The sequence below is a fragment of the Eublepharis macularius genome, chromosome 15 (genome assembly GCF_028583425.1).
Source record: "Eublepharis macularius isolate TG4126 chromosome 15, MPM_Emac_v1.0, whole genome shotgun sequence".
Lineage (NCBI taxonomy): Eukaryota > Metazoa > Chordata > Lepidosauria > Squamata > Eublepharidae > Eublepharis > Eublepharis macularius.
The window spans coordinates 25,288,287-25,314,655 of record NC_072804.1 but is presented as its reverse complement, the minus strand read 5'-3'; the positions used below and the strand labels follow the sequence as shown (position 1 = coordinate 25,314,655).

The 26,369-nt window shown below is 43.8% G+C and overlaps 1 protein-coding gene across 1 annotated transcript in view; it reads right to left on the bottom strand.

Moving 5' to 3' along the window:
• PRMT8 (protein arginine methyltransferase 8) overlaps nucleotides 1-22,265 on the bottom strand; it is a 106,872-nt gene extending 84,607 nt beyond the window's left edge. Inside the window, exon 1 of the mRNA XM_054999319.1 lies at nucleotides 22,188-22,265. Within this exon, the coding sequence (XP_054855294.1) occupies nucleotides 22,188-22,265 (78 nt within the window). The remainder of the gene's footprint in view (nucleotides 1-22,187) is intronic.
• Between the last annotated feature and the right edge of the window lie 4,104 nt (nucleotides 22,266-26,369).

Sequence of the window (26,369 nt, the reverse complement as noted above, 5' to 3'; positions counted from 1 at the left end):
GTGGGTGGCGGGATGACAACTCCTCCCCAAGCGCCACCCTCTGTCCCCGACCATGGAGAAAGGAGACAAGCCACTGTAGTGCCGTTCCCTGTATTCCCATGTCGGCGAGGCGGTGGGTCAGAAGATCATAGTTGACCATATCAAACACTGCCGAGAGATCTAGTAAAATCAGCAGTGCCGATCCACCTTGATCCAGGTGTCTGCGGGTCCCATGGCCCAGGCGGAAGCCAGACTGGAAGGGGTCCAGGGCCGAGGTCTCCTTCAGGAAGCTATGAATTATCTTGATCTTGGTTGCCAGTAATGTTACCTGAATGCGACTCCTTGCAAGTAAAAAGGAGGGGAATTAGCAGCAAGGAGAAGGCTATGCGAGAAGGGTAACAAAGTGGATACTCCATCAATTTTTACAGGGTCCCCTCCCCAATGAGACTAACGAGACAGTGTTCATCAAATAAAGAGTAATTTTTATTAAGAGGAGAAAACACACATACACACAAGAAGTAATAAATGGTTTGCACAAGCACACAGAGTCCTAGGAAATAAGCTAGAGGTTAAAATAAAATGAGTGATTTGGGATATAATTACCTATCTGGGGAGCAGAGTAGTCCACGAAGGAAAAGGGCTTCAAACGGCCAGTGTTCTATGGAGGGAGACTCTAAGGGTACAGCGCTCAGATCCAGGAAAGCATGCATGATTTGAATGGGGGAAAGTCCTGGTTTTTATAGGGCAAATCATGTCCCGAGCCCCCTCACCCATTTGGTCAAAGACTGTAAAGGTCAGCTCCTGGGAATGACAAAGGTTTGATTACCTTTAATTGATGCTATCAATTATGTATGACATTGACTCCAATGCTTTGAAATAGATTGATGTTTATTGTGGATTTATTACTTGCACTTGAAAGAGGCTGGTGAAGAAGCAGTGCAAAATGGGATGTCTTGAATGCTGGCGCACCCATTGCCAACTCTCCAGGAACATTACTTCCCGTCGGTTGGGACCTCCTGCCCACGACGATTTGTTGCCTACAAAGTACAAAAAGTCAGTTGGTGGATCACTATGGACTATTTTATATAATTAGTAATTTGTGTGAAGCATTCATTCTACTCTTAAGATAATTGTGAAATGATGGTTTGTAACTGATTACCTCCATGATAAAAGCATTACGTTGTATGTATAATTGTATTCACTATTTTGGTATTTGATTAAGATTATCATTAGTGATGAAAGATTGGTTTAGATAGTCTCCTTGGACTCAGTCCCTTTTTGTTTTGCCACCACGGTGTGACAAAAGAACCAGATTGGCCCCCACGAACAACGAACATGTCCGGGAACAGTTCATGTTCGTTGTTCATGTATGGCACCAAACGACAAACAGGGTGTGCGAGGGGGGGGGGGGTTCCCGTTCATGCCCATGTCTAGTTGTGGCACACTTGTTTCTTTTAACACCATCCATAGCTTTTCAAGATCCACACAGTGAAAAAAATTGCTGTAATCTTTAAAACACAAACCAATTTACTTCTGACATTCTCTGGTGTGCTCCATTAATCAATGTAAATTTGTAATATGATCTCTGGTGCCTCTTCCTTTTCTAAATCCAGCTTGAACATCCATAGCATAGGGGTTAAGTGGTTGGGATAAGAATCAGCACTCTGCTAGTTCAAATCCCACTGCTGCTATAAGCTCACCGTGGCCTTGGATAAACCACTCTTCAGCTCCAGCTCCCCAGTTGTATTTTGGGGATAATAACAACACTGGCTTTGTTCACTGCTTTGAGTAGGGCACTACTCTGTCTAGAAGAGCAGATTATAAGTGCAGTTGTTGCTGTTGTTGTTATTCCATATATGGTGACAGTCTTTGCTGTAAAATTTTGAGCATCAATTTGGTTGCTTGAGAAATTAATGTGCTGGTCCAATAGTTGCTGCAATCTTTAGTCTCTCTTTTTTTTCAGAATTCGATCGTAGATTGAACATTTCTAGTCTGTGGGCCATTGTTTTGTTTTCGATATTTGTTAGCATATTCTTGTTAAGATTTTGATGAAAATTTCTGTAGCATGAAATAACTATTGATATTCTGCTCTACTCCAGGATATTTGTTTCTCCCAATTACTTTGAGTGCAGCTTTCACTTCACTTGCTAGATTTGCAGGTTCTTCATCAATATATCTTCTTTGAAGGCATCTGTCATCCTCTCATCTCTTCTTTATAGTTCTTCAGTGTGTTGTTTCTGCCTTTTCTTTATTTTGTCCTGATCAGATAATGTATTTTCATGTTGACCTTCCAGCATCCCTATCCTAGGTTTGAATTTCCCTTTGAAAATTACCTTTTGTTGGTGTCACAAAATACTATTAGTTGCTCTCCTGCTTCATTTCATAATCCTAGTCCAGATCTTCTGATAGTGTTTGATTCAACTTTGTCTCCTACTTTTGCACTTCGGTCACCTGTGATTATCAATGCATCTTGTTTAGGTGTATGAACAGTTTCTTCCTGGATGCCTGCATAAAAGCTTTCAGTTTCTTCTTCTTTGGCATATGTAGTTGGGATGTAAATTTGAATTTTGGTTATGTTTATAGGCTTTCCATGATGTCTTTTGGGTCTTCCCCAGCCTGGTCTTCAGCCCACATTTACACTGTCATTCACACATTCATGCATTATATCAAGTCCACATTTGGACAGGTCAGATTACTTGGGGTTACATGAAGTCATTTCTTAAGGTGCTGCTGCATTTTATTAATTGTGAAATTTTTTGAATTAGAGAGGAAGCTGAAGTGAACCAACAGCCTGCACCACTTGACATGATGTAAGAACACACTTTTAACTTCTACTTTTGCAGCCTTCATGTCTTTTTATCTATGAGACCCTTAAAAGCTTGAGAAAGTTTAGCTGGGATACATTAACGTGGTATTGCTGCATTACACAGTTGTGGGTTTATAACTGCTTTATTTTACTCTTTTTATTATCTTCATTTATAGTTGTTTCTCTGCCAGCTGCAGGCTTCAAAGTGTTGATCTGCCCACAAACTCTGCATTAGTCCACCAACAATGTCAAGTTAATAGTCAAATTGATTCTTGTTCTTGCTAGAAAGTGTTCTAAAAAATACGTGACATCCTTGCCTCTCTCTTTCAGGATTTCTCCTCCACGGCCAGAATCTAATGACTGAATGAGATTTCCTGTGTCAGCTTGCAAGCTAAAGGACCGCTGTCACTGCACCTGGCCTGCACCTGCACCTGGCCTGCTGCCTTCATGAATCCTCCAAGGGAAATGGGAACCCAGCCCGTGCCTATTCATGTTGCTGCCTGAAACATTCCATGCTAAAAGAAAAACAATCATTATTTTAATAGCTGTCAATATATTTCATGATCTTTGCCCCTTACGCACTCTGAGGGAGGATCTATGATGGTCTCAAGTCCATTCTTTCCTTGCTTTTGTTGGGTTAATGCTTTTCTCAAGTTATGGAACTATGATTCTTTGGGAAGGAAATAAGAAAAAAAAACTTCTCCCATTTTTTTCACGACTGATTCCCAAATGACATTCGCCAAATACAGAGAACAATATTGTCTTGCCAGGTGAAGGAAAGACGAGATTTCTGCCAGAGTTCCCCAGACTCTATTCTTAGAATTTGTCAGATGTATTCTTTTTTCAGATCACAAACAATGCAATCCTATGGCTTAAACTGGAATAACTCTGCATAGGATTGTACTGAAAGATACATAATTTTATAGACATATACATTCCTGAATTACAGGTACAAGCCAGTCTTACTTTTTGCACTCAAAATACCAGGAAATCAGTACTTCAGTAGATCGTCCTTCAGTGGGGACATGAAAGCACTATGGTCATTTTTTACTTGCTTATATTTTCCAATTATTGAGATTGATGTTACACATACATGAACAGTAGTATGAAAAGCAAGGCACACCACTCAGGTATCAGCTTCAGTAAAAACAACATTTACAAAAATCTCTATGTGATATTGAATGAATGCTCTCTAATTATGCTGCTAGTTTTCCTTCAAAAGAAGTGAGTTTTGACTCACGAAAACTCATACTGAAATAAATTTTGTTATTCTTTAAGGTATTGCTAGATTTTTTTTTATTTTGCTTCAAAAACCTGCGATACTTCCTGTCAATTGCTTGATTTGTTGCTACTTTGATGACTGTTTGGCAACCAACTGGCTTCTCAATGTAAATAATCACTGCCGTCCAAGGACGAGACAAAGGAAGGATAGTCTGCCAGCAGGGGTCATTTCGTAGAAAAAGAGCTGGAGGAATTCATTAGCATTACTCATTAGCATAACTCATTAGCATATGCCACGCCCCTTGCCATCACCAGCAGTGTGTCATTAGCATAACTGATTTGCATATGCCACACTGCCTGACATCACCTATCCTGGCTGTTTTGGACCCAATCCTGGCCATTCAGGGCCAAAATTGGGCCCAAAATGGCAAAAAGGGGCTGAAAATGGCTGAAAAGGGGCCCAAAATGGTCAGGATCAGGCCGCTGCTGAGTGGGAGAGTGATACACCACCCATCAGAGGCCCAATTCAGGCCATTTTGGCCTCAGTTCAGGCTGAAATGGGCCCAAAATGGCGAGAGTCAGGTGGGCAGGACCACCTGACATGTGACCTCTTTGGGGAACTGCCAGAACTGAGTTCTTGCGCGTCGCCCCTCGAAATGAGCCCTGTCTGCCAGTATAGGAGTTCCTGACACTGAGGGTAAATATAATGGGACATGCACAAAAAAGAGTTGTGTATTCTCTGGGGCAAGATGGCAGGATACCTCAGATGCTGGGGAAACAATAAACTCTACCACTACACCACTTACATGAAGGATTTACAGTTTTCAGTGGACTTCACATATTTTAGTAATCTTTGTAATAACCCTGTAAAGTAGGTCACTCACTACTGCAGATGTGGAGTAGAGATTGAGAAAGAACAAGCTGTCTGACGCTAGAGATATGAACTAGAAAATTCCAGTCCTGAGCTTCCCAAAGTCAGCTGGCTGGTTGTTTCTGTTGGAAGGAGGGTGCTGCTGGAGCCCTTGGTGTGATACAATATAGATTGTGTTTATTGTTTTTATACTGTATTTTATAATATTTTATTATTGTTTTATTGATTATTTATTGATATCTATGTTCAAGGTACTGGTGTTGACCTATAAAGCCCTATGCGGACTGGGCCCAGCATACCTTCGGGAACGCCTCTCCCCATATGTTCCCCGGAGGTCGCTTCGATCAGCTAATAAGCAGTTGCTGATGGGCCCTGGCCCCAGGGAGGTCCGTCTGGCCTCTACCAGAGCCAGGGCCATTTTGGTCCTGGCTCCGACCTGGTGGAACTCTCTGTCTGAGGAAACTGGGGCCTGGTGGGATTTGTTATTTTTCCGCTGGGCCTGCAAGACCGCCAGGCATTTGGTGGGGGCTAGGCTGTCCTTTCGCCAGCCATACCACTGAAGACCATCCACCACCCATGCAGGAGCTCATAAGTGTGACACAGAGCTTGATGTAAGAGCCAAGCCCTGTGCCTAAAATGCTGTATTTTAATATTTATATCCACCTATTGAGAAATTTTTATTGTATATGGAATAGTGTTTTAATGTTTATGTTTTTATTGTTTTTTAAACGGTATGTTATTAATTGTATGTTTTCACACCACCCTGAGCCTGTCTGATGGGGAGGGCGGTCTAGAAATGCAATAAATAAATAAATAAATAATGATACGGTGAGCCACCTTGAGTCCGCTTGCAGGGAGGGTGGGATATAAATCTAATAAATAAATAAATACTGTTATGAAATGTACACTTCTTGAGCTTGTTTAGCTCCCTCAAGTCTGAAAAAAATGGGGCAGGGACTCTCTGAGAAGTGAGGAAGAGGAAACTAGAGAAAGAACTCCTACCAGTAGTCTGCCAGAGCCAAAGATTCAACAGAGGCATCACTTCGGCTTCTCCAATTTCATTTATGTATTTGTCATTTATAGTCTGCCTTTCCCTCTAAGACCCGAGGCAGATGACACAGCATATCATGATGCAATCAATAGGATGAGACAGCTGGTAATGGTATATTGAAATGGTATAGGACTCCCTCCCAATTATCCTATATGATCAAGGGAATGAAATCGGAATGTTGGCATTGTAATAGAATAAAAGGCGACTATGCTCACTTATGGTGGGAATGCTCTAAAGTAACAGTCTTCTGGCAAATGATATTGGGAAAGGTGAAGGAGCTTTGTGATGCTGAGATAAATTTAAATGGGGAGATCCTATTTATGGGCATCTGGGGGAATAAGAAAGTACAGGAAAACAGACAGCCCTTGTTAAAAGCCATGATTATAGCTGCCCATGCTGTAATAGCGTATGGATGGAAAGATGCCTCTAAATGGACTTTGGAAAGATGGAACTGGTATTTATATGAATGGATCCAATCAGACATTCTATCGATACTAAAACAGAATAAGACATGGAAAAATAAGACGTTAATGATAAGGAAGAAATGGTCTAGATATATAAGATGGGTAAGAGGAGGAGAGACCAACCAAATTATATTAACGAAACTTCAGAGAGTGTGTTCATGGTTAAAGATATAAAGTAGATGATTCTTGTGGTCGTTCCTCTTGGGGGGGGGGGGGGGAGAAAAGGGGGAAATCAAGTCTGTATTGGATGTATGGATAGTTAAATTTATTCTATATGTATATGTACATGAAGTATAGATTGTATGTGCATATAATGCATACATCAGTACAATAAAAAAATTATTATTTTTTTTTAAAATAGGATAAGACAGCTAATAAGCAATGTACCAGGACTAAGGTTACAGAAAATTGAAACAAACACAGGATATTAGACATGGTACAGAATGAAGATACAATGCAGAAAAATAAGATTTGGGTCCAGTAGCGCTTTAAAAAGCAGCTAGATTTCCAGAGTATGACCTCCTCGGTCATGCCTTTTCACAAGGTGGAGGCCATAACAGAGAATGCACATACACAGCCACTAACAAGACATAAATTTTATAATAAGCAACCTCTGCAATTGCCAGCAGAGCAACCAGCAAAGGAGCTCACCACTGGAGGACAGCACTAGAGCAATAAAGCCATTAAAGAAAGAGTATGATGTACTCTAAAGTCATTTCAGCTCACCCAGTCCTGGACCAACAATCTCCAATTTCTAAGATTAGCAAGCTCTTCCTGCCTTCATTCCCAACAATATGAAATGATCGCATAGACCAACCAGCCAAATTAAAGGGCAAAAAGAGAGTCTTTGGGGGGCCAAGAAAAAGGAGCAGCAGATGTAAATTAAGTTCACTACCTCCCTCATCAATGTACTGATGGGAGTTTCTTCAACCTGGCCTTCTTAGAATAAAGTCCATGTAATACCTTTTTTATTAGGACCAACCAAATGCACAAAACATTGTGCAAGCTTTCAGGTTCACCAGAACTCTTTATCAGACTGGTTGAAGAGTTCTGGAAAACTCGAAAGTTTACACAATGTTTTGTGCCCATTTGGCTGGTCCTTGTAAAAGGTCCTCCAGTTTGCAGGATCTGAGCAAGTCTGCAAAAGATAGGATGTTTTGGAAGTCTTTCATTCATAGATCAGAGGCAATTTGACAGTACGTAACACACACAATAAAAGGTAGTACACAGATCTTGTTTTTGAACTTTGCATGGAACAATGTGGCTGTTCACAACTTTTTCTCTTAAAACACTCTGTCTCTTGGTGGCTGTCAGCTAGCAAGGCCATAGGCCACATCCACTTGTTTTTAGGTTTGTGCCTCTGGGCAAGGCAGGGTTTTAAAAATTATATGCAAGAGGAGGAGAGATACTCAGCTACAGGTCTTAATTCAGATGATTAGCTGTTCCAATTCCCTCTTCTCCTTCATTACATGAAGACCTGTCTAACTTGGGGTACATGACTATTAAAATCAACAGCAATAACTATATTATACGCAGAACATTTTTCTATTTGCTCCATTAACAATCTATGCAAATATGATTATTTCTGATGCAGGCCATAAATGCATATAAAAATAACATTATGATTGACCAAAGAATGTATGAGAACAAAAAAGTTATCCCGTTTTAAATGTGTTTTGAACTGAAAAGAGCTTGTGGGGGCAGGCTCTCTCTCTCTTTTCCTCCAAGAGATGTGTGGAACAGTCAATAAGAGAGAAAGTCCACCTGCCATGGGTCTTTTCTGTCTTTGAAAGTGAGCTAGGTGGAAAGCAAGGACAGATGAAGCTTCTCTGGTCTCATCCTGCATGCAGAGGAGCCCTTTTCCCTTCCCTCAAACCCTTTGAAGATGAGTGAGGTCACACGTTAAACTTGATTTGAGTTGGGGTTTCCTCCAATCACAAACGAGTTCAGCGCATGTGTAACCACACCCTTACTCTAAAACGCTTAGGGTTCTCAGGTGCCCACAAGTGGCAAGCAATCTCGCAGGGATTTGCCTCTTGGCCCGCCAATTGCTGGCAATCGTTGAAAGTTGGCAAACCACCCAGTGATCGCCTACCACCAGCTGGCAACATGGGCAAGAGAGTGGTGGCCACGCTCCTGGCGAGACATGATAACATCATTTCCCCAAGTGCCGTCATTGCACCAGCAGTGGGCATGCTCCCACGCTTCGCACGGGCCAATTTTGGTCCCAAACAGGCTGAATTGGCCCCACATGAAGTGCAGGAGCATGCCTGCTGTCAGCGCCATGATGTCACTTCCCAGAAGTGATATTATCGCATCGCTGCCAGGAGCGTACATGCGACAAAGATCATCCTGTTGAGTACCTGGTCTCCCCCGCCCCCACTGGGAGGGTGTTAGGAAACCCTAAAAACGCTTCACTCTGAAATGTTTACTATATAGCAAAACTGGTCCATTCAGCTCTGCCGTAACATCAGAATGGATTGGGGATACTGGAATTGATTCTTGAACCGCTCTGGGTGTACCCAAAGATGCTCAGGTTGCTTTCACTGTATGCTCACTCCAGGATGAAGATTATGAAGCTCTGTTTAGCAATCTGGCAAAATAGCTTTCTAACTACTGAGATTTTACTTCATGCAAGTACCCAACAGCTATTGGAAAAGTAGGTTGTTTTTACACATGCTACAAAAGGCACCGTGGATCTATTTTAATTGCAAGTTTAGTCTAAAAATGTTAAGGAAGCATTGGCTGCTACCATATTTGTTTGTTTGTTTACATCGTGCCTTATTTCCTTGGAATTACGGCAGTAACTACCTTATGCAACAAGGACTCAAAATTTAAGATTCCTTTACAGAATAAAAAAAATACAAATTAAAAAGCATGCATATATAGTGATCAGCAGACTAAATCAATGGATGGCAGGGGACAACTTTTTGTGCAGTTTTGCTAGAAATCAGTTTTGCTTACAACTCCTCTACTACACTCAATACCTTAAAGTACAAATCCGTTTTTATGCCAGCAGTCATGGAGTCAGCTGTGAACGGATTCCTTTATCTTGCTTTTCTCTATATTTTTCCACAATGCATATCAATTTTATCCTTAGCAGAAATTACTACAGTTGTGACTCGGAGACAGCAGAGCTGCCGGATTCTGGATCATATCCAGGTTTCATACATCCCGTAAAGTCAAGCAATCAAGACTACAGTAATTAAGTGTGATACCTGCCTGCGTGGACTGGACCAGTCATACAATTTTGGAGAGGAATATCCCAGAATCAAACACCCATTTCCTGTTACACAGGTTCTATGATGAACACTTTACATTTATGTCTTGAATTTTAGTGGCTTTTGTCCAGAAGACCTCCTTTTGTCCAAAGCAGAATTTTCCATAGGAAAGACTGTCCTTTTATTTTTTTAAATAAGAAACAACCTAAAATGAGTGCCAAGCACTCTGCACATGTGTGTGCATTATGTGCCATCAAGTCACTTTCAAGAGTCAGTGTGGTGTAGTGGTTTATGTGTCAGATTAGGATAAGGGAAACCCAGCTGTGAACCCCACTCTGCCATGGAAGTTCACTGGGTGACCTCGGGCCAGGTACGCCCACTGATCCTAACCTACTTCACAGGATTGTTGTGAGGATAAAATGGAGGGGAGGAGAATGATATAAACCACTTTGGGTCCCCGTTGGGAAGAAAGGCAGGGTACGAATGAGGTTAGTAGGTGGTGGTGGTAGAGAGTGCTGTCAGGTCATAGCTGACTTATGGTGACCCCTAGTGAGACCATTAGTAAGGTTTTCATGGCAAGAAACAAACAGAAGTAGTTTGCCATTGCCTGCCCCCGCAACCCTGGACTTCACTGGAGGTCTGCTCTTTAACTCCTCTTGTTTTCTCTTTGCTTCCCCTGGGGAGCTTTGAGCTTCTATACTGGGGATCTTTCTTAACCCCGGTACTTTCACCAAAGCAGGGGAGACCGGGTAACTTTTGGACCAGTTGGGTCAGGCAATGGTGGGAAATACACGAAAGCAGTGAGTGGAGACATCCCCAGCATGGCAGAATTCTCAGCTTCAAGACTTTAGAATTCTAACAGCATCGAAAACTCAACAGAAATCCATTAAAAAACTGACCGTCCCAGAAGAAAAACTATCAGTCCACGCCGGGACCAGGTGATACAGACAATAAGCACTGCAATAGGCTTCCCGTATGGAAACAAGAATGCCAGAGATGAAGAGGAAGATTGAGGAATAGATTCATATGATCCTAAGAAATTATCCAGCCGCTGAGGAGCAACTGGAAGAAATAAAGCAGGAAACAAGGGCAAGACAATGCAAGAATTAATGGGAATAAGGAGAGGATATCCCAAAATGAAATGAAGCAACTGAAAATTGACAAAGGTCTTATACTGCAAGGAGAGGAGTAATCACAATCAGAATCATATATAATACAAACATCCATCAATGGCCAGCCCCAAAACCTTTGCTCTGCAAAATATTGCTTTATAAATAATCCTTGTAATCTTAAATACTCACATTCCTTAAGCACTCGCATTCCTGAAAAAACCTCCTTCCACTCAAGCAAGAGGCTGAGACAGAAAGGAAAGCTTAACAGCTATTTAACGCTCATCGTTTGCAGCTGATCTCTGAATAGTTCATGTTTTTAAAAAGAGATAATGTGCCTGACAGCCGTCTAACATACTGGTTACAAAAAACAGGCAAGGTCATTATTTATATTAAGTCCCCTCTCCCCCATCAGACTGTTCATTTTAAAAATCCAAACAGCTTCCTTCCTAAGTAATTCATTGGCAATAGCCTCAGATTGTTGTGACTACTTTGAAAAAGAATGTGAAATGGAGAAAATGCACCGGATTACTCATTGATGGTCACGACTGAAATTCTTTTTTTATAAAGAGGGGACGGACCAGCTTGAGACCTCTCAGCAACAGCAGGACTTTTTAAAAAAACATTTATTTTATTTTATCAAAGTAAAAAAAAAAGCGGGATACAAAAAGAAGGGGGGAAGTTAATAAGGTCAAGAAGATTTTGCGAATTATCGCTACAAGAATTCTTAGAATACAGAGTGCACAAAAACTTAATCCTTTTCAATATTTATCCATATAGCAATAAAGATTGCAACTGTTAAATCCCATTACTATATATTATTCCTCTATACTAACAACTCCTCATTCCATTATTACTACAATATTTCATCTTATCTCTTTATGTGACTGATTAATCTAGCAATCCTCTCTACTTATCCCTAGCTTTATCAATGTTTCCATATCTGCAAACTATTTTAACAATTATATATTCGATTATATATTTATACATTTCCCCCCGTCAGACTGTAACCTCTTATAAGCTATGTACAGTAAGTCAGTATGTGATCTTATTCCAATTTGTAAAACTGCAACATCTTATTTATTCTATTCTTTGTAAGCAAAATAATTCCATTTCTTTTCAAATTCTCTTATTGGTCTTCTATTCATATAACTTGTCAATTTTGCCATCACTGCATATTCTGCCATCTTGTCTTTGCAGATTTCCTTGGTTGGGCATTCATCTTCTTTCCATTTACTTGCAAATATTACTCTTGCCGCCGCCAACAAATATCTGAATCATTCATGTAATGTTTTATCAATATTTTCTGGTATTATTTCCAACAACATAGTATGGGGTTTCAAGGCGAAATCTAATTTTTAAAATTTTTTGCATCTCAGCATGTATGTCTTTCCAAATTTTTTTACTTTTTTTGCATGTCCACCACATATGATAAAAAGAGCCATCTGCTTTACATTTCCAACATGACCCTACATATTTCTTGTCCATTTTGTTAATGTCCTTTGGTGTGATATACCATCTGAAAAACCTTATACCAGTTTTCCCTAAGAGTTTGACTTGCCGTAAACTTTATACCCTTTGTCCAAAGATTCTCCCACTAGCAACAGCAGGACTTTTTGTTACATGTATTAATCACTTTGTGAATGGATCATATGAGCACTGTCACTTTAAACAACGTTGTTCTCTCCTGCTGCTACAAACTGGTTGGACTTTGCAATATTGTTCTTGGGCTGGTGCAATAACTGATTTGTTCTGAATGTATTTACTATTTGAATTACACTAGCACTGTACTGTTGTAAATTGCCTTTTCCAACGTGGTACTTAGGATTATCTTGCTGGAGGCTGGCTTGTAATAATGATATTACATTTAGTTGTGCACAAATGTGTGATTTCTAATGTATGTATTGGATATATGATATTGTGTCTATGTATTTAATAAGAAATAAACGTTATGCAATACATTTAATAATTTAATTTATTCGGGAGTTACAGCCTATTAAATATATCTCTTTACTAGAGGTTCTTAGTCATCACAATTTTGGTTTTCTTTGCCACCATCTTTCTTCAAGCTTGATGCCCATCATTGGCCCTCTCTTTCCACCATCTCTGTGGTTCTCTGCTAGGCTGAGGAAGGCAATTTAGTCTCCAGTTCCATTTGTTCGCTTTCACTACATCCACATCATACAGTGATAGCAGGTAGGAGTTCTCTCTATTGTCTAGATGGTTGCCTGCCCTTCTTCCCTCCTCCAAGGTCCTAGGTTTGGGCAGATATTTTCTCTTTTCCATTATACCTCAAGAATCTCAGCTGCATCCAAAGCTGCTGCATACACAGCTTCTCGGAGCTCTCTCAGCCTCACCTGCCTCACAGGGTGATTGTCGTGAGGATAATAATAACACCCTTTGTAAACCACTCTTGAGTGGATGTTAAATTGTCCTGAAGGGCAGTATATAAATCAAATGTTTTTGCTGCTGATACACTGGCCAAGGAGGAAGCGTCTAACTGCTATTCTGGAACACTGTTGTGGTCCTCAAGTACCTCAAGTGCCAAGCAGACAAGCAGCAACACAGAAGAGGGCTGGAGACTCTATTCAGGGCTGCCAAGAGCCCCTAAGCAAAGATTTCCTCTGCCCTTCTCAGCCCCAGATCTAAACCAACAGCATTAAGTTATCTGGCCCCATGGTGACTAGGGCACCTGGAAATTTTACCTCTACTCCATTCCTCTTGGAAGCTGTGGCCCTATGAGGAAAAGAGGGGCAGAACTTTTTCCCTAGAAAAATTGCTGAGGCTCAGTTGGTCTCTTGACATTGCATCGAGCTGGGATGAGAGATGAGAGCAAGGAACGTACTCCTGAAAAATTCCCTTTGGTCATTAAAGAGATGCAGGAGGGTTGGTTCCAGCCCAGAATTTTAAAAAGGCCCCCATAAATGGCATTATGGCACAGTGTAGAGACAGGAAGATACTGATACTGGCCATGGGAAATTTGATGTGTGAAAGAAATACTGTACTGTGCATCACATTTATTCACTTCCTTAGAACCACTTGGTTTCATTCAGTCACATTTTGTACAATTCCAGTTCTGTATATGTTTGTAAATGATTTTGTTAATGCTTTGCATAATAATTCCTTGAATAACATGTGCCTTTGATGTAATGTATCATTATAGCCTTACTATATAATATAAAAGTCCTCATGTCATTGTTTTTGACTACTGTATAAGAATTTTTAGATATTTAAGCTAATTATTTAATAGTAATTTTCCACCGTGGGGTTTTCTTTTGTTGGTTTATTTAGTTCATACACTGTGGTCCCTTATTATACTTTAATCCAAGTCCAGATAAGCCAAGGACACCATTAAAGTCAAGAGTGTACTGAAGGCTTTAAGTAAAGAAATAAATCTGTTAATAAAATACATTTACAAATACAAAATTGACTGAGCCTCCCATTTGAATTAGCTCTCTCTGCATATCCAGATCCTGTGAGAAATTTGATTTTATTATTTTATACAAATATTAACTATTTTGAGGAATGCTATCAGAAGCAACCCGATGGCACATGACACACACACACATCACAGGCTTTACAGCAATGTGAGGAAAATCAAGAAGTGTTAAAGGCTAATACACAATATGATGCACTGGGCGTTTAAAAAAAATTCAGATGAAATGCTCATTTGGTCTGTCTTTCTGAGACCTTCATAGAGCCACCATGGGATAGACATGCTGAAGTACATCGCCAGGTGGCAAAAACGATTAACACCACAGTGGCAAGAGAATCCACATATTATGTTTGAAGCTGCCGATTCTACAGCAGCCAGTCAGCTGGTCCAGTGCTGGGAACTCTCTCCCAGGCACAGCTGTTGGGTGGCCAAGGGGAAAAGGGACAGGGGTGCAGAAGGGAGTGGCTTTGCCCTGTGGTGCCATTATGTGGCTAGCTAACTGGCTGGCTGGCAGCCACCATTAACATTAGCTGACTGAGCCACTGTTTGCCCCCTCCTCACAACGGCTTCTGCCAACATAGTTTTTCCTTGTTCCCTTCCTGTAGCAGTGGCAGGCAGTTCCCAGCAGTAGATCTCCTCATCTGCTGCCACTGTGTATCATGGAACCCACTTGTTTAAGAAACCAGCTTTAATAAAAGGTTTCCAAGTGGACTCCAGTACAGCCTCGAGCGCAGCTCTTAAAACGGTCACAACAATTCAACAGTCGCAACAAGTCACCTTCCCCAGATCACAGACCAACAACCAGAACCATGATTTAGCCAACCCACATTAGGATGTGCAACAACACCACTGCTATTACAACTTCTGCCACCCTTAGTTAAGTCTATAACGTAATATTTTGGAAGGCACATAATCTGTCAACCAAGATCTCTGGGTGTGTCTTCCTGACTGAGTTCTGTATTCAGTGTCATTGATAACTAAAACTTTGGGTTCAAGGCCAGATCCAAAGTTTCTGCTGTGGGCAGATTGCCTTTTGCCTGTAGTGTCATATCAGAATTTCCTGGCAATTCTCCTCAAAGACTGGATGCCCCTCAGGAGGTACAGGGAGCTGCAGCGCTATTTTGACCCGTCTTTACCCTCTTAACTATGTTACTCATACTATGCCAACAATCTCCTTTCTCTTCTTTCCATGAATTATTGTACCAAGTCGCTATGTACAACAAATGTGCGAGAGTGGCCTTTCATGTCGGCAAGGATAGGTTGCTCGCTCAGTTTCTTAACCACCGTACAAGGCCCCCTTCAAAAAGGCAAAAGGTTTTGATCTTTACAGACTATTTTTTCTAGTGGCGAAGTCACATTTTCTCCCCTTCCAAGGCTGGAATCTAGTTCATTTTGTCCCTAGCATCTTACTTTTGATATTCACGAATCCACCTCATCTATCTGCAGGTGTCAGCACAATTCATGCAGTAACCAAGATTCAAACTCTTCCCCTTCCCCCATGATTCAAACTCTTTCCCTATATACCATGTTGGTCAGTCCCCAACTGAAGTAATGTGTGCAATTCTGGAGGCCACATTTCAAAAAGGATGTGGACAAACTGAAACTGTTGCAGAGGAGAGCAACCAGGATGATCAGGGGCCTGGAAACCAAGCCCTACAAGGAAAGACTAAGAGCCAAGCCACAAGTGACTTCCTTCACGTGGAGAACACTTGATTGTTCTCCACGTGAAGGCCACAGCATCATGGAAGGCCATCAGCAACATGATTGTTCTCCACGTGAAGGCCATCAGCATCATGATTGTTCTCCACGTGAAGGCCACAGCATCATGGAAGGCCACAGCATCATGCAGCATTTGAGTCAATAAAGGAGGGTCAGCTGAATTAAGCAGTCCTTCTATTCCTAGATCCTTCCCAACTTCTTCATGTTGAGAGTAATTTAGCAGTGGAATCAGCTGCCTAGGGATGTGGTGGGTACCCCCTCATTGGCAGTCTTCAAGGAGCAGCTGGACGAATACTTGTCAGGATGCCTTTGGCTGTTCCTGTATTTGGCAGGGGGTTAGACTAGAAGGTCTGTATGGCTCCTGCCAACTCTGTGATTCTATGATTCTACATGCATACTGTGAATTATGTACCCAGTAAATAGGGCTGGTGAGCTTTGAGAAAGTCCACTATAGCAAAACAATCCAGTTCTGTTGCTGAATGCATTGATTCTCTCTCGTTCACTTCCAGCCACCAAAAGCTACAGTACTGGTCTACCTCTTCCTAAATCATCTGTTTATTCTATTGAAAATCCCACAGCAATCTTTGAGGTTACAATAAATAGGAAGGATCTAGGAATAGAAGGACTGCTTAATTCAGTTGACCCTCCTTTATTGACACAAATGCTGCATGATGTTGTGGCCTTCCACACAAAATTGTTCTTTGTTAGCAAGTACAGAAGTGCTGCTCTCTCTGAAATCTTTTACAAATCTTCAGTAGGAACCACAGAACCCAAGGAATCATTGCACATCCTCTATGGTGGTTGGTATGTTCCAGTTTTTTTCTCACATCTAGTTTTGGGGGTTAGGGATCCAGCCCATTTTCACTGACAACATGTCCTAGGAACATAGTGTGAATTCTTGCAAGCTGGCACTTATTCCGTGCCAGTTTAAATCCAGTCTCTGTGAAAAGTTTCAGAATCCTTTCCGGGCCCAACAAATGTTCTCCCCGTGTTTTATAGAAACAAATGAAATCATCTAGGTAGATGAGGATGTCTTCAGTTTTCAACACTCTAGTAAGCTGACAGTTCTTTGACATTCATGAGGCATTCATAAGGCCAAAAGGCATTCTGCAGTATTGAAAAAGTCCATAAGGTGTAACAAAGGTGTTTTTTTCCCCGTCTTCCAGAGTCACTTGAATTTGGTGATATCTAGATATCAAATAAAAACTACTAAAAACCTTTGTTTCAGACATTTTACCCACTGTATCTGCTCTGTGCAGAAGTGGATCGCTATCATGAGCAGTTTCTTTGTTTAGTCTTATGTAGTCAACATACATACTCAAATTTGTTGGGTTTCTTTACGATGACTACTGAGAAAGCCCAGGGTGGTGCAGAATGTTCTAGTTAGCCTTCTTTCAGCGTACAAGTTAACTTTTCTTTCACAATGGCCTGATATGCTAAAGGAATCCAACATGGAGGTTGCTTCCCTGGCAGTCTCCCTGGCTTTATTTAATCATATCTCTCAAGTTTTCATTATTATATGAAATATATATGACTTGCAAACCCAAGGAGTTTCTGTTCCAGTTGCTTCAGAGCTGTGCCTTCTACTGCTTTTTCTGTCACATCTAATTCACTTACCTCGTGCACAGCTCTTAACCTCCACATCTCAAAGAGGTTCTGAGCCACCAGCTACCTCAGACACCGTTCCTAAGGTCTGGTTTTTTATCAGCTGAAGTTCTCAATCAGTCACATTAAGTGCTCTAACTCAAAACTCCCATTTTGGCACAGGTTCAGCTGAATAACATTTCTGGATGGATGATGCTGAGTTCAAACAATCCAATACCTTCCTTGCAGCAACTGTTTACCCCCCACAGTACTACGGCATGACGTTAAATAGGCTTCACTACTACTCTATTATGAGCCGCTACACAACATACTCCACTTTCTCTTTCCATCATGATGACATAGTATTGACCTCCTGATAGCCCACAGTGCTGCCTGCTGAGGTTCAGATTTTTTAATGTCCACAGTCTGGAGAGGTATCTGGAAATTATCCAAGAACAAATGTATTTCTGCTGACAATCCAGGCAACCTTGTGGTGCCCTGAATTTATTCCAAGAACAAATGCACTAGAAATCCCTGTGATTCTGGAAGTCCATGTAGTCTTCAGAGACCCCAACAACACTGGGAGCCCAGTTGCTCCTACAGAACACAGTGGCTTGCTATCCATTGTCACCTGTTTAACCCCAGCTTTATTTTTTTCCATTCAAAGCTGGAGGCTCACAATAAATGAGGCTTATTTCAGAACCTGAACCCAACAGTACTGACATTTCCCAGCCACCAATGTTCCCAATCACGTAGTAGCAGCGCCGTTCTTGTAGCTGCTGATGGTGGCCCTTCTGCATCAGCAACTTTCAGTGTTCTTGGTATGTCTTTCCTTTGTTTGGACAATTCTGCTTCCTGTGACCTTTTCCTCCACATTGTCAGCAGATGCCATTTGGCCTGGGAGTACCTGGGAGTAACTGCTGATGATGATTTTTTTTCCTGCAAGGCTTTTTCTAACTGCTCAGCCACCACTAGGCAAGTTGTTCCTGGAAGGCTGCTGCTGTTGAGAAAGAGTCACTCTGGGCTCGGAATTAACAGCAAATACCATTAAGGAAAACGCTGATTTCTGCTTCCATACACTACACTTTGTACAAAATTTAGTTTGTCTAAAAAGGCATCTACTTTAACAACCTTTAACACTTGCAGCAGTTAAACAGAACAACATCTAGAACCAATATAGAATCAGCCCCAAACTTCAGATGTGCAACAACAGGTCCCGCTGGTAGGGGTGGTTATATAACTATTACAACAACAACAGTGTTTTAAATGTGCCCCTAAAATACAGATTGTAAATATAGGCCTCATTCATACATTACCCAAAGTGGCATGGTCACTGCTTCCTTCACAGTTGTTCCCACACTGCTTGTGCTATGGAAAGCGGGAATGTGCACCAAATCATTCTTTTCTTTAATATTTTTAGTATAGCTAAAAATTACAACAGTTGGTAATGGGGAGGAGTCTGGATTTTTTCTGGTACTTCTCGCCTTACTCCCTGTTTTCACTGTTGCATAGGATGTGGACAGTGGGAGGGGTGATAAGGGCAGAGTGAGGCCCTGCAAATGATAAGGGCTTAGGGTTGCCAGCCTCCAGGTAGTGGCTGGAGATCTCCTGGAATTACAACTGGTCTCCGAAAATGGCGACTTTGGGGGGGGGGTGGACTCTGTGGAATTATTCCATGCCAAGGTCCTTTCCCTCCCCAAACCCCACTTTCTCCAGGTTTCTCCAGGTTTCGCCCCCCAGATCTCCAGGAATTTCCCAACTTGGAGCTGGCAACCCTATAAAGGCTTCTTCCAATTTGAAGAGTTAACAGATATTCCTGCCATGGAAAATCATAATGATCTTTCGGGTGTTTCTGTGCTCAGCACTCATTTTCTGTTTTTTAATGGTTTAGTGGCTTTGGGAAACTTTTTTGATTCTGCATATTGGATAGCAAGCAAACAGGACCGACTGTTTAGTGGATCGTGTCTGCTTCCTACCCAGTTCTCTGATTTGATGCTACCCTCACTACTAGGCAGGCATGGGGCAAATATTTTGCTTCTGCATTCTGGAATGCACATGCTACAGATGGGAGAAGGTGGAATCAGAAACGACATCCCCCTTCCCTCCTGTTGAGCTAGACAGAGGGAGGAAAACGTGTTGCTTTTCATTTTGGAAATGCAAGTTTTGCAGATGGGAGAAGCTTTTTGCACACAAGAATGTATCTCCCCTGGCGTGTGTGCATACACACATGCACACACACAAGGTGCAAAAGATCCATGATTAGAAAAGATCTAAGATCTCTCTACATGACAGATTAGTGGTTTTATTTATTAATTAAAATATTTACACTTTGCCTTTCCTCGTGGCTCAAGGAGGCTTACTAAACACAATTTAAAACACAGAGAACCCCCTCCTCTCCTGAAAGTTACTTGCTGCCTATACCCCAGCCTTGCAGTGCCTCCTGAAAATTCCTAGAGACGGCACCCTTCCCCTCACCTCCTAAGGAAGCCCCTTCCACAAGGTGGGCAAAAGCACAGGCTTTAGCTGATGCCAGGAAGGCTCCCAGCAGCACCACAGTGAGGGTCACTCTGAGATGGGCCTTCTTTGCCTTTGTGAGCACTTCCCTTTTAGGGACAGTCCTATTGCCCAGTTCTCCAGTTCGAACCTTTAGGCTGAGCTTGGGAGCGCAGTAGGCAAATTGTGGTACTCATTCTCCACGGAGGACACACTTCTTGTCCTCCAGGAGCAGAGAAGGCCCAAACATGAAAATCTGATTGGCTCTTCAGCGATGAGGGATGGGCTGGCGGTGTGATTTGTCTGTCTCTCATTAAATGTATAGGTTTGGGCACATTTAGTTTTATTGTAACTTCCCCCTTGAAACCATTTGAAATCCCAACAAACTTTTAGAAAGAGATTAAAAGACATCTAAACTAGAATATAGAATATATAGAATATAGAATATATAACCAGCCCCGTGGCGCAGAGTGGTAAGCTGCAGAACTGCAGTCCAAGCTCTGCTCACGACCTGAGTTCGATCCTGGTGGAAGCCAGGTTCAGGTAGCCTGCTCAAGGTTGACTCAGCCGTCCATCCTTCCGAGGTCGGTAAAATGAGTACCCAGGTTCCTGGGGGTAAAGTGTAGATGACTGAGAAAGGCAATGGCAAACCACCCCATAAAAAGTCAGCTAAGAAAATGTCGTGATGCAACATCCCCCCATGGGTCAGTAATGACTCGGTGCTTGCACAGGGGACTACCTTTACCTTTTTAAACTAGAACATACCTGCTACTCTTTGTATAGTGCTTTTTCCTGAGTATGTGAAGCAATACATGCATTTTAACTTCCAAAGAGGTATACTATAAATGAAGGAAATAACGAAATAAACTTTAACAGCTCTATACAGTAAACAGTGCCTGGCTTCCTTGAACTGGACTGTAATATGCTTTTCCTTTCTCAGGGCATCCATTTTAATATAACTAACTGCCTTGCTAGGTCAGGCTAAGGATTCCTCTTATGAAGTGTCGTGTTTCCGACACTGTGTTATAACTAAGATGCCTTTGGGAAATTTACAAGCAAGTCTGGCATGCAGAAGCAAACTGCTTCTGAACAGGGAGGTTCCATTTGGCTATCAAAACTAATTTGCATGTAGCCGAAGGAGAAAAAACGGGGTGCTTTACTTTTCCTGGGCCAGGGACTCTCCACCTTCTACATGAAAGGTTTCCAACTGTCTACACAGTAAATGCACTATGCAGCAGTACGCAAAGAGTGAAGAAAAGAAGCTCTGGAAACTAAAGAGGGAAGTTAAGCTTAGCTTATGGCTCCCCCTGACAGAACATTTAAAGGCAATTCTAGTCTGCATCCCTTAACAATAATGATACTAATAATAAAAGGTTTGATCCTGCAAATATGCCGTAAGTGCCTTGGCTCCTCTATCGAGCTACAGATGTGCCGCCTGCCTGCCTGCCTGCCTGGTGCTATTTATAGAACCTTCTGCTAAAAAGGCTTCTTAGGGGGGCTAGGCTGCAGCTACTGCGTGCCTGCCGCTTTATTGCTTAAACCATCTTCATTTGCGACCATCCCATTCCGCCGGCACCCGGGCACGTTTCAAAGCCCCTCCTGAGCAGAGAAGGGGGAGAGAGCAAGGCGCAATGACTGCAGGGGACGCCGAGGGGGCCGAGGAACGAGGAGATATTTACGGCTTCTTTCCCACGCCTTCTCACTCGCTTTCTCTGACGGGCTGGTCTGACCTTCTTTGATCCCGACTGAAGAAGCCCAGATCGAGACAACGGAGGCCGGGGGGGCAGCGCCAGCCGCTGCACGATTCCCGGAGGCTGCGGGGCCAGCCAGCCCCCCCCCCCCCGTGGAAAGTATTCCGCAAGAACACCGGCAACAGCTATTAATAGCCACGGAGAGTTTGGCGCCGGCTCCGGCGCGAGGGACACTCAACACGCGCCGCGCCCCCCCCCCCCCCCACGCGCGCACATTCGGCCCCCCACCGGCCCCCGAGCCCGCCACAGGCCCCCGCGAAAGGGCCCGGGAGACTCGCGAGGAAGCGCCCGGCGCTGCCCCAGCGGGAAGGCGGCTGCAGCACCCTGGACAGCTCCGCCGGCGGCTCGCCAAAGGCGGGGCAGGCGGCTGAGAAGCGGCGGTCTGTCCTGCGGGACTCACGCAGCCCAAGCGCCCCGCCGCCGCGGGGAGGCGTCCCGGCCGGCCGGCCACGGGAAAGTTGGGCTGCCGCTCGGCGCCTTACCTCGGCGTTCTCCGCCGCCGCGTTCTCCGCCATTTTCCTCCTCAGGAGCAGGCAGCGGGAGGAATGTTTCATCCCCATAAGTGCCCGGCGAGCGGCGCGAGGCCCGGAGGGGCTGGGGTCGCTCTCGCCGCCGCGCCCGGGCCCCCTCCGCCGACAGCCAGGCGTCCTCCCGCCCGCCCCGGCGCCCGCCAGCCGCCTCTCGCGCCGCCCCGCAAGTTCTGCCGCGGCTGGCCAGCCCCTGCGCTCTGCCGCGTCCTCCCAGGCGGAGAGAGAGGGAGGGAGCGAGGGAGGCAGGGAGGGGGCGCCCGCCAGCGCCAGCCCCTCCGAGCTCGGGCGCGCCGGGGCCGGCCGGGCAGCCCGCCGCTGCTGCGCCGCGCATCTCCCCGGGGCAAGCGCGCCGCCCCTCGCCAGCCCCTCCGAGCCCGGCCGGCACGTGCTCCCGGGAGCCTCCCCGGCCGCGGGCTGGAGCAGCGGGAGGCCTCCGCTCCTTCGGCTCGCCTTGGCCCTTTAGCAGCGAAAGGGCTCCCGGGCTCCCTCCAGCTCCTGGCGGTGTGGGGCTGCCTGCGGGGTCCTCTTACTCTCCCGGGGCCCCAACTTCTTTCGTGGCGCCCCCTCCCCTTCCGCCTTGCTGCGCTGCAGGGCTGCCTGCGCTCCAGCACGATGCTGCATTCCTGGGCTTCTCTTCCTTGCATTCTGGTCCACCTGTTGCTGCACTGAAGGCATGGCGGATAGAAGATTAGGACTTCTTAGGGCGTGGGTGGAAAAGAGACCCGCAGTCCTCTCCTGGGGCTTTCAACCGGCTCCTAAAAGATTACCGACTTTCCTTGGAGAGGTTCCAGTGCTTCCTTTCCCGAATGGTTTTCAGCGTGCCAGTGAAAAACCCCATTTGGAGTCCTGGCTTCTTTGCCTGCTCTCTCCTGATCTTGGGGAGAACAGGCCCACAGAACTAGATGGCTCTCTTGGAGACTCAGCTTATAAAGAACAGGACCAAGAGCTGACTACAGCAGGATGCTTTGGCAGGCAGAACGGAGTCAAAACCAAACCACAGTCCAAGAGACTACCCTTCTTTACTACCGGCTGCAATGACACAAAACAGAATGCAAGCTTTTGAGTTCACTAGAACTCTCCTTCAGGCTCTACGTTTCAAAGAGAGGTTTTAGGCAAAGTTTTGCAATGCCGCTCCTCACCATCCAGCAGCTGGGAAAGTAGATCTATGCTGTCGCCTTTGTTGTCAAGTTACACTTTAGTTCCACTAGGCAAGAAAAATACAAAATCCCAAATTGTGTCCCTCCATTGGAATTCTCTTCCTCCGAGTGAGAGTCAAAGATCCCCTTTAGCCCGGATAATAAAGAAATTACTTGATAGTCTATGTATTAACAATTTTGGAGATAAATTTAAGATGATGCATGAGGTGAAAAGTCAAATAAAGCAAAACTGGGAAGCTTTACCTTGTGTTGTTGGTAAATTCTGCTATGCATAGTATCTTGCTAGTTCATCCTCATCTCGGTGACATATTTCTGCTCAATTCAGGTATTTTTAAAGCAGACAAGGTATGTTTGCAGCTGTACTTGTCCTAAATCAAAATAAAAAAACAAACCATGATACACGGAATACCTTTTATTAGAACCAGCTACAGTGACACAAAACAGAGTGTAAGCTTTTGGATGAACTAGAATCTATCAGACTTAGTGTTACAAAATTTAAAAAATGTAAAATAAGTCAAGGGTGGTGGAAAAGATGTTTTAGGCCATGCTTTTAAAAGCAGTTTCCACTAGCCTCTCTGTGTTGAATGCCAGTGGAGAAGAAGATATTCGTTGGAGCCTCTGACATTAGATTGTGCAACCAAAAAAAAACCCAAATGGTTTCCCTCCAATGCGTTGACAAAGGCCAGCAATCATACAGAAGCCCAAGTGCTCTTTGAGTGTATGGGGGAGAGGAAAGGGCTGCTCTAGGAATGAGGGGGAACAGTTAAGGGAACAAAAGAACTTTCCTTGCTTCCCGTTTCCATGCAGAGAATAGCCACTGAGGAAATACCCCAAAATCAGGCACCTGGTTTTGGCATACCACTAAGTTTAATTATTTATTTACTTACATCATTTATATCTTGTCTTTCTCCCCGATGGGGACCCAATTGACTTAGAACATTCTCCCCGTCTCCATTTTATCCTCACAACAACCCTGTGAGGTAAGTTGGGCTGACACTTCATGACTGGCTCCAGGTTAACCAGCAAGTCTCTATGGCAGAGTGGGAATTTAAACTTGGGTATTTCAGATCCTAGTCCCATGCTACTACATTGACTACACCACACTATGCAGAACCGGGGGCGGGAGGGGGATCCACTGCCTAATAGCATCCAACCTGGGGCAAAATTGTGTGTAAAAGTTATTTTTTTCCCTTTTAAAACCAGAATATAAATAACTAGCAATGAAACTCATTGTGTGAAAGAATACAATGGGCTCTAGAGAACTCTTGTTGGTCATTTTTAATTTTTCATTAAACATAACAAATCAGTCAACAATGCTGAAAGATTTCTTTGTATACAATGTTTTTTGTAAAGATTTTGTCCGAATTGGGAAGTAACTTGGCATCCAGTGCCACCAGGGCTTCCGCCTTCTCAGCAATTCTCAGGTGAGGCGCAGGGAGGAGTGCTTAGGATGTCGATTCAGCAGGCCCCCTCTTGGCAATGCGCCTGCATGAAGATTAATTTGTAATCTGTTCTTCTTTCCCTCAGTAACCTCTTGCTTTGGCCAGGGGGGCTGCTGCGAAGCGCCTGCTTGCCACCACAAGGGGGCTTGGCAAATCATCAACCTGAGCACTCCTCCCAGAGGCAAGTGGGCACTTTGCAGTGGCCTGCAAACCAGAGTGGGAGGGGATTGAGGGGAGGCATGGGGAGGGGTGCTTAGACTGTCGAATTAGCAGTACCCCTCCCAGCGGCAAGCGAGCACCTCGCAGCAGCCTCAAGGCCAGAGTTGTCAGCAATGCGCCTGTGCGAGGATAAAAACTGAGTCGTCGCCAACACAGCTTGCCTTTTACATGGTAGGATTGGATTAATCGCTACTTCCAAGTAATCCATGTAAATCAAAATTAATTGTCCATCTGGTTCACCATTTGTTTCCAGATATCAATATTTTTAGAGCTTTTCTTTTTTAAACAAGCCATCAATTTGATCATATAAAACATGCTCAATTTCTCCAACCACTCCTTTTTCCCTGGGCGGGAGTTTCCCCCCCCAATGTCTGGCCTAAACAATATGAACAATTGTTACTTCATATAGAACCAGTTCTTGAAGAGAAGATGGGATCCACAGAACATAATTTAACAGTAACAATTTGGCTGTGCAAGTGATTGTAAAGCCTATGCTAGCTAAAATATTTGCTACAATCATTTTCCAATATTTTACAGCTCATGAGCACTCCCACCACATATTAAAAATAACATTAACATTATTGCAAAGGCAGCAGCTCTTTGTGGTATTATACATTTTAGAGAGTCTATGTGGTGACATGTACCATGGTTTTCCACTCCTGCTTCCCACCCACAAAGCCTAGGTTGATGGTGTACCAGAAAACCTCAGGTGGGGTGAGGAAAGTTATCCCTCCCTTGGGTCTTTGTGGTGCTCCCAGGTTCCAGATTGCACCTGCTACTCTTGATGCATATACCAGGTTGGCCTCCTCCGTCAGTATTGTTTTACTGGTAACTGAGTTGGCATTCAAAAGCAGTACTTCTAGGTGAACAGCAAGATGTCCATGATTTCCTCTGCTGGAAAAAGGACTGGAAGGGAGATTGGCGTCACCTGATGATCCCTCCCATTCTTACCTAGCCCATCCTCCCCACACTCCTATACTTCCATCCAGGGCTTTTTTTCTGGGGAAAGAGGTGGTGGAACTCAGTGGGTTGCCCTTGGAGAAAATGGTCACATGTCTGGTGGCCCCACCCCCTGATCGCCAGACAGAGGGGAGTTTAGATTGCCCTATGCCTAAACTCCCCTCTGTCTGGAAATCAGGGGGCGGGGCCACCAGACATGTGACCATTTTCAAGAGGTTCCAGAACTCCGTTCCACTGCGTTCCAGCTGAAAAAAAAGCCCTGCTTCCCTCTCTTCAACTGTGGCACCTCTTCCCCCTCCCACTGCAGCACATTTACCCAAGCACACAGTAAAACATAACCCCAGCAGCAGCCCACA